The sequence below is a fragment of the Lolium perenne genome, chromosome 3 (assembly GCF_019359855.2).
Source record: "Lolium perenne isolate Kyuss_39 chromosome 3, Kyuss_2.0, whole genome shotgun sequence".
Lineage (NCBI taxonomy): Eukaryota > Viridiplantae > Streptophyta > Magnoliopsida > Poales > Poaceae > Lolium > Lolium perenne.
In genome coordinates, this window is record NC_067246.2 from 186,738,989 (window position 1) to 186,747,865 (window position 8,877).

An 8,877-nucleotide genomic window follows, 5' to 3' on the forward strand; every position below is an offset into this window, starting at 1 on the left:
TTCAGGTTAAGAAGATCCTCCTCCCCGATGAACACATTGTCAAGTTCCCCTTCTCTCAGCTCCAAATTCTTAAGCGCCCTTGCCAGGGCCTCATCCCCATCATCACCCCTTCTTCCAACACTAGAGCTCTCAGACGAAGTCTCCATACTCGTGAGATAAGAGATTACCATCACAGGATGATAGCAGATCGCAAATCGTCTCAGCCCTTCTCTGTGGGAAACCAGCTTTACCTCCTGATCGCTCCCCCGATCGGGCCGGACACAACTCGTAGAAAGCACCCCAAATCCACGTAAGTCTCACACCGGTGACGGAGTCACCGGCGGAGTCGTAAACCCTAGTCACCTAGGTCAGCCCTGTTATTACACCTCACTTACACTGTACATGCTTTATAAATTCATCTCGAGAAAAATTACGGCCTGCCTCCTAGCATCTGGCCCCTACAGCACAGCCCAACTTCTGTAGTTCTGTTAGCCCAATCCTGTTTGGCTAATTCCAGACGGAGGTAGGAAAACAAGGGGGAGCCCAGCAGCCCACGCGGACCAGCCTGTGTGGCTTGCTTCGTCCTCCGCCGCCGCCTCACTCCAGCCTCCCCTCTCCCCAGCCGGCGTCTCCCCCCCCCCGGCCGCCGCCACCACTGCATCATCTCCGCACAAGACCCGATCCATGCGCGCCCTCGCCCACGCCGCGTCGCTCCTGCGTCGCGCCACGGCGTGCACGCCGCAGGTCGGCGCCGGCGGCCGCGATGTCCCGCTCCTCGCGAAGGTCTGGCTCTGGTACTCCCTCCTCCCACCCCCATAGCATGGCTTCTTTGACTCAACGAGGCTACTGCTGCGTCCTCCGCCCGTTCGAGTGCGTTTGGGTAGGGTTTATGAGCGGTTGAGGAACAGGGATCTGGGTACGCCCTTGAGGATGGCAACTTAATTACTACTGCTCATAGGATTGTATGGCAGATTAAGTGACCCAGTGGGTACTCCCTCCTCCCACCCCCATAGCATGGCTTCTCGGACCCAGTGAGGCTGCTGCTGCGTCCTGCGCCCGTTCGAGTGCGTTTGGGTCGTTGTTTGGGTAGGGTTTATGAGCGGTTGAGGAACAGGGATCTGGGTGCGCCCTTGAGGATGGCAACTTAATTACTACTGCTCAGAGGATTGTATGGTGGATTAATTCTTGGCTGCTGGGTGTATTGGAAATGAACAGTGTAAATATAGCAGTATGAGCTTTTGGTGACTTGGTTCGTCCACAAATACATTATGTGGTATCGTCATGATACTCCAGTGTATGCTAATTGACATGTTCATGGTTTGTTCTATTCTAGCTTACATTCTAGCAAAATGCTGACTGCACGAAGGTTCAAGCAGTCGAAGAATAGGTGATGCCACGACTCTATGTAGAATTGATTCCAAACGTCGAGGATAATCAAATTGCAACACAAGTATCCATTGGATAATGTCACTGCCACATCAGAATGCAAATCGCTGGCAGATATATTCGGTGGAGCTTTCTTTCAAGTAGAAATATTTAGCTATATATCTACATTTTCATTTAAATCTTACTTTAGATGTTGCACGTTGCCATATGTTTGGCTTGGCTGATATCCTGAAGTTGTTTGACCTGTGTACCAACATATACGCTACATCTGTGATGTGCTTCAACCTCATGGAACATTTGATTTCTGATAGTTTAAACAGTTGACAGTAATTTATGCACCCTTGTTGGGTTTGCTAGGATGCCAAGAGTAGAGCTATCATGTTGATACAACGTTACTAATGATTAGCAAAGGGCAGTCATGTGTTTTGCGCAATGTTCAAAAGTTTTTTTTTTTGTCCTCTTTTGTATTAAAATCCCTTTGGCACATTTCATGGCATGTTGTTCTAGTTCTTCCTTCTGAGTCAGCGTTCTTCATTTGCAGATTTTCCCAAATATCTACTGCAGCAGGTATTCTACTCTTTCGGCTCCAGCAAATGAAGCGCTGATTCCTCCTGAACTTCTGTCCAGCAAAGCTGTTTGGACACCAGACAGAGAGCTTGGTACGTTTCTGGTATATATTATCCATTTGGTGCTATCATAGTGGTGTCTCTCTCGAATGGCCTACACAATATTTGATTTAACCAACAGAGATCTCTTTGATGACTCTATGTTTTTAGTTAGATTGAGATTTTAGTTTCTTAAACAGGATTTTCAAATTGTGCTGACTTGTAATTAATCTTAATTTTGCATTACAGGGCAGTATGAGGACTTAGTTTCTAGAGTAACAAACTTCCATAGTGAGGACAAGGGATTTATGGTTCTGGATGGTGATGTTTTCGATGTTCCAATTAGGAAGGACATTGTTCACCGAGTAGTAAGGTGGCAGCTTGCTAAAAGACAGCAGGTGCACACTACGATCTCTCCTTTTCTTTTGATTGCCTACAGATTTTGAGCTCCCAAATCATGTGATCCGTTGTATATTATCTTGGTATGATATCAGTACTTCAGTTGGATATTTAAGTTGTATCTGTCTTTCAAGAATATTTTGTGCTGCACCTTTTGATAATTGCATGCACCTGTCTTCCACAGGGGACACACTCGACTAAAACTATCAGTGAAGTGAGTGGCACAGGAAGAAAGCCTTATAAGCAAAAAGGAACTGGAAGAGCACGTCATGGAACATTGCGTGGTTGTCAGGTCATACTACTCGATCTTGATAGTATATCAGTCATATGATTGTTACTGCATAGGCTGGGGAGGTATCTCATCTTGTTTGTGCTTCGACTAAACTAATACTTAGACTGCAACAGTTTCGAGGCGGTGCAACCATGCATGGCCCTAAACCACGAAGCCATGCACACAAGTTGCCAAAGAAAGTACGACGTCTGGGACTTAAGATAGCTTTGTCTGCTCGAACAGCTGAGGGCAAGGTATCTGCCACTTTACTAAATTATTAATGTGTATCTTCCTGGATGCTCTCAATTCTATTATTCACGATTGTTTCTCTATCTGATCGAGTCGTGGATAATCATGATACAAAAGCATTTCCTGCCTTATGCAGTTATCCACGACTCAATCAGGTATAATCCTCTCATTTCCTGCCTTATGTGGCTATGCCTGAATAACTATTTGTGATGCAAAATTATTTTGGTATTTAATTCTGGACCCTGGTTTAGCAGTCTGCTTCAAGTTGCAGAAATAATCATGTCTATCATTTGCTAGAACTTTGCGATAATTGCTGATCAGCATGTCACCATGGGATGACAATGAATTGTTTTGCTATGTTTTATGGAGAACAGGCTAACCACTTGCTAGTTCTGTGTAGATGGTTTTCTATGTATGTCTTGTCTTCTTAGTGGTCAACATAAATGGTTTAAGATCAAAAAAGATTACTAGAGCCTATTTTTTCTAGGAAGTATTATGTTGTTACTTACGAGATTTAACATTGAGCTTGTATTGTTTGCATGTCTTCCTGTAAGAGTGAAAACTTATTGGAATCTATTGAGCAATATGGCGGTAAACTTGGTTTATGCAATATTTCACTGAATTCCCCATCATTCAAAGCATCTTGACATCTTTTATTCTGCATTCGAATACTCAATTATCTATACAAAAGACGGTCTGGATTTTCGCCATTTGAATTCATTCTTTGTAGTAAATATGTATGTATGGAAAATTTCCTGAGCGTGTTTTTTTAATAGCTCTGCATCTTTGAGGACTTAGAAGTCCCTAGCCACAAGACGAAAAACATTGTGCAGTACATAAAGCAGATGGATGATACAAAGAAGGTTCTGTTGGTGGATGGAGGCGACATCGATAAGAAGTTAAAGCTCGCTACACAAAATCTTCACTATGTCAATGTCATTCCGTCAGTTGTAAGTGTCTCGTAATCTTAGCAGTTGTGAAGAATAGTCATATTGACGGTTACCCAAGAGCACTGTGCTGATGTTTAATATCTTCAAACACAGGGTCTGAACGTGTACAGCATCCTGCAGCATGACACCCTTGTAATGACTCGAGATGCCATCAACAGAATCGTTGAACGGATGCACACCCCCATCAACCGCTAGCAAGCAGGGGTTCGGCCAAATCCAACACCACTGGTTTGTCCCAAATGTGCTTCAATTTCCTGAAGCTATGGCACCATTTGTTTTCCCATCTTAGAATGGTATGTTTACATGAGCTAGTCATTTTGTTAAACATGAAATTCTCCTGGATGTAATGTGTCATACTAGTAGGGAACAAATGGCTTACTCCCCAACCTTAGGATTTGAATAAAATTTGATTTTGTTTGCAAAAATCGATATGTTATTCTTATGGTTTACAACTTATCACGATTCATAATTTTGTTTGTCAGTCCATTATATTGTCTGATTCACTGATTGGTTCATGCATTAAGCTGCGAAATCGTGATACATAAGCATTGTAACGTAAATGTATGGCCCACTGCACCTCCTCTTTTCTCCCGACAGATGCAAAATCTGTGTGTCATGCATTTGCCCTCATGTTGACCAGACAACCCAGGAAGTTGCATAAGTATACCTGAAATTGGATCGCATCCTTGCGCTCAACATAGGATTATCGTCTTCACATAACATTCCGAAGTATTAGGGTCCAGGTTTGATGGTCAAACTCAATAGACACTGCTCTAGGCAAGGTTACCCATGATGGGTCGATACAAATCAGATGGCGTTTGGAATCTTGACATGATATGTGGGTGTAGATATTGATGAAAACGGTTTATACCTGGTAGTTTACCATGAACTTGTTGGATGCATCAATCTCTACACATCAGATAGAGATGATGAGCAAGTGAAGAGGGGTAAGAACTATCAGTCAGAGAGGACCTTGTTTGGTGTCTTCCTAGCCTACATGTATGAAGTGAAAGCTCCTACACCTCACGTCGGTTAGCAGGTCGAGGTAAAACTTGGGGCTCTACTTCGGTAGTTGGTGTGGTTACAAAACCCACGCCTAAGGAATGATGGCGGCCACTGCTCTGACCCTCCTAGCTACTGCCCCACAACCTCTTGCTCCGGTAGAGCTCTTCTTGAAGAAGGCGCAAAAGACCAGACATGACCCTTATTGGTGGTGATCAATATGCACAACGGAGGTTGTCGAGGTACAGTGGTAAGAATCCTTAAGGTGCCACTATCGAGTTGTAGATTTGGTGTGTCAAATGTCAGAGGCAAGGAAGGTGGGATCGCCATCGCTTGAGGGGCAATCTCTATCGGCAACTTAGAGCTTCCAAGGAAACTTATATGTACGGAATCATGTAATCGGTAAAGGGAGGCACCAAGGATGAGGAACGAAGGCGGCCGGAGAAGGGAAGTGACGCCAATGAAATATATGTGCATACCGACAAGGTTGTTAGAATCGTGATTCTGAATCAGATCGAAACCCTATGATAGAATCACAAATTGTAGGATCATAAATGTCATAACCGTAATATTATAGATTCTACTAAGTAGAATTGTATAACCGGTCTACATAACTTGGATCTTGGGTTATGAAGATGTAGAATAACATGACAGACATTGTCACTCTGACAACTTTTGCATACCACTGATGTCAGTGGTTTGGAGGCCGAATCATGGAAGAGGACGTGAGATCACAGGATCAATAATCTACGCGAAGGCAACGGCAATGGATAAATTCGGGCGAGCCTTGGAAACCTATAGGACCTAAAATGCAACAGGAGATTTGGAAGCAATTTGTTGAAATATTGGGCCCACATTTAATGGCCCATACTATATTTTAGATTTTCCTATAAATCTCAAAGCCCACTTAGTGTCAGCCATGTGAGTTTGAGCCCATGGAGTGGTAAGAGGTGGGAAGTTTAGTCCCACATGAAAAGTTGGGAGAAAGTTAGATCAACTTATAAGGTGGGTTGTTCCACCACTATTAAGTGAGTGAGAATAGGAGTGGTACATCCACACTCCTCCTTCTCGCTCGTCTTACTCGACGCGCGTCGCGATCGTGGTGAGTGGATTGAGCCTCGAGCCAAGACGTCCGGTTCGGGTCGCTCCCTGATCGTGGCTATCTGTAAACGACTCGAAACATTCATTGCCTAGGGTTTCCCGAGCCTACATATTCTCTTGCCCGGCTATCGCAGAAACACACCATATACACGAGTTAGGGTTTCCACCTCTCTTTGCTTGCGCCGCTATCGTAGCCTACTCCATCCCGCCCGCCGGCGTGCACCGACGAACGGGAGAGCAGGTCTCCGTAACCGCTCGCCTTTACAATCCTGCACGGGAGAGGGCGAATTAGGTTTTTGGGAAGCGCTCTGCGCGACTGCTCAAACTCTTCATCACATGCCGTCTTCCGTCCAAGTCGGGCGGTGCTGCCTACCATGGTCTTCAACACCGTCTACTTCGACCCGTCGTTCCCATCGTCAACAACGTTACTGTTGCGACTTCATCTGATACACCTCCACCAACACCTCCACCAGATCGGTACGTGCGACATATCTCGATCTGTTTAGCGATGGATGTTGTATCATTTTCCCTGCTACTGTTCATGTTGATTAATGCATCTTGTATGTTCGAGTTTCACATGTTAGTAGTTGCTATCGTCATGCTTAATATGGATCAGCCTGATGAGTTTGTAGTAAAAGGTGAAGAAAAGAAAGGTCTGCAAGTTGGTGAAATCTTTATATGGCCTGAAACAAGCACCTAAGCAATAGCATGAGAAGTTTGACAAAACTTTAACTTTTGTAGGCTTTGTTGTTAATGAGGCTGACAAGTGTACTATCGCCATGGTGGGGGCATAGGTGTTATACTATGTTTGTATGTGAATGATATTCTGATCTTTGGTACAAACATGAAAATAATACACGAGGTCAAATCTTTCTTGTCAAAGTGTTTTGATATGAAAAGACCTGGGAGAAGCCAATGTGATTCTGAACATCAAGCTAATTAAGGACGAGAGTGGGATTACTCTAACACAATCCCATTATGTTGAGAAGATCTTGAGCCGGTTCGACTATATTGATAGCAAGTTTTCTCCAACACCTTATGACCCCAGTGTGATATTACGCAAGAATGGGAGGATTGCCATAGATCAATTGAGATATTCTCAGATCGTTGGCTCACTCATGTACTTAGCGAGCGCGACTAGACCTGACATCTCTTTTGCTGTTAGCAAGTTGAGTAGGTTCATGTCAAACCCGGGTACTGATCATTGGCATGCACTTGATAGGGTCATGCGCTACCTATGTGGTACAATGAGTTATGTGATTCACTATTCAGGGCACCTAGCTGTGCTTGAAGGATATAGTGATTCAAATTGGATCTCTGATGTAGCTGATCTCTATGCCACTAGTGGGTATGTATTTACCTTTGAGGTGGTGCAGTGTCATGGAGATCTTGCAAGCAAACCATATTGACGAGGAGAATGGTTGCATGAGCTCTTGATGTACTTGCTTGTGGTTGAAAAACCGGTTTCGGCAATCCTTTTGAATTGTGACAATCAAACTGTAATTGTCAAAGTGAACAATTCTAAGGATAACGCGAAGTCATCAAGACACGTCAAGAGACGTTTGAAGTCTATCAGAAAATTACGAAACTCCGGAGTAATACCTCTTACATATATTCAATCAGACAAAAACCTGGCAGATCCCTTTACAAAGGGACTATCACGTAATGTGATAGAAAGTGCATCGAGGGAGATGAGTTTGACACCCGTTGATATTACACCATAGTGGTAACCCAAACTTTGTGATCGGAGATCCCGTGAATTAGGACCTGGGAAGAACAAACTAGTGGTTTAATTGAGTAGAGTATTATGTAACCCTTTCTACGTGAAGATGCACGACTCTCAATTGCTGTAAGGCAAGTTGGCAACAAGTTTTAATGTGTTTATGTTGGCTATTTTAGCAAAGATGCTGTCCTACATAGCATTCTTGAAATAACACACATATATGAGTCTGATTGTTAAACGTCGCAATCTATGAGATTTGGGTGATCTCTAGTAAACTCATGAAGAGACCACAAAGTATGATGCATATGCTTCACCCGTGGGGTAGGCTACTGGCAGCCATGTACTGGTTATGACTTGGAGTGAAACCATGTTCACGCAAAACTTGCAATTCAAGGCTTAGTCCGTTGTTCAAGTGTGAATGGATGTAGCTTAAGGTTTTAGGCGGAAGTTCAACTTAACAGTCTTTGCTGAAACACTGGTATATAAACAAGCATCGAGTATTGGTAAATCCCTAAATGGGTATTTGAGATTGGTGGGGAATTGTTGAAATATTGGGCCCACATTTAGTGGCCCATACTAGATTTCAGATTTCCCTATAAATCTCAAAGCCAACTTAGTGGCAGCCATGTGAGTTTGAGCCCATGTTGGTGGTAGCTCACTAGGGAGTGGCAAGAGGTGGGAAGTTTAGTCCCACATGGAAAGTTGGGAGGAAGTTAGACCACCTTATAAGGTGGGTTGTTCCACCACTAGTAAGTGAGTTAGAATAGGAGTGGTACACACGCGCTCCTCCTCCTCCTCGCTCGCTCGTCTCGACTCGACACGACACGACACGACGTGCGTCACGATCGTGGTGAGTGGATTGAGCTTCGAGCCGAGATGAAAGTATAGAGATGGTAAACCTAGAGGGGGGGGGGGTGAATAGGTTTCTACAGATTTTAATTCTTTCTTTGCAATATTAGGCTTTGCGGAATATAAAGGTGAGCCTAATGCAAACTAGGTGAAGCAACCTATATGAAGATACAACTATCTCGAGCACGAAGGCTCTCTCAGGCAGTTTAAATCACAAGTAAGGAGTTCGGTTAGAGATAACCGATAGCACGCGGAGACGAGGATGTATTCCCGTGTTCCCTTGCTTTGCAACAAGGTACGTCACGTTTGGAGGGGTGGAGGTCCCACGAAGGATTCCCCACGCCACGAAGGCTCACCCTATTC

The 8,877-nt window shown here is 44.1% G+C and overlaps 1 protein-coding gene across 1 annotated transcript; it reads left to right on the top strand.

Annotated features, from left to right (window-relative positions):
- The first annotated feature begins 551 nt into the window (after positions 1 to 551).
- On the top strand, positions 552 to 4,325 carry LOC127342854 (uncharacterized). Its single transcript, XM_051368872.2, has 7 exons — positions 552 to 762; positions 1,907 to 2,024; positions 2,220 to 2,368; positions 2,554 to 2,661; positions 2,775 to 2,894; positions 3,666 to 3,839; positions 3,933 to 4,325. Exons 1-7 carry the CDS (start codon positions 664 to 666, stop codon positions 4,032 to 4,034), a joined length of 870 nt encoding a protein of 289 aa, XP_051224832.1. The 5' UTR covers positions 552 to 663; the 3' UTR covers positions 4,035 to 4,325.
- Positions 4,326 to 8,877: the final 4,552 nt, after the last annotated feature.

Bases quoted from the DNA above. Each gene is read 5' to 3' on its own strand.
- LOC127342854 (XM_051368872.2), top strand. From the start codon at position 664: ATGCGCGCCCTCGCCCACGCCGCGTCGCTCCTGCGTCGCGCCACGGCG. The intron at 2,025-2,219 runs GTACGTTTCTGG...TTTGCATTACAG, and splicing joins GACACCAGACAGAGAGCTTG to GGCAGTATGAGGACTTAGTT. The intron at 2,895-3,665 runs GTATCTGCCACT...TTTTTTTAATAG, and splicing joins CTCGAACAGCTGAGGGCAAG to CTCTGCATCTTTGAGGACTT.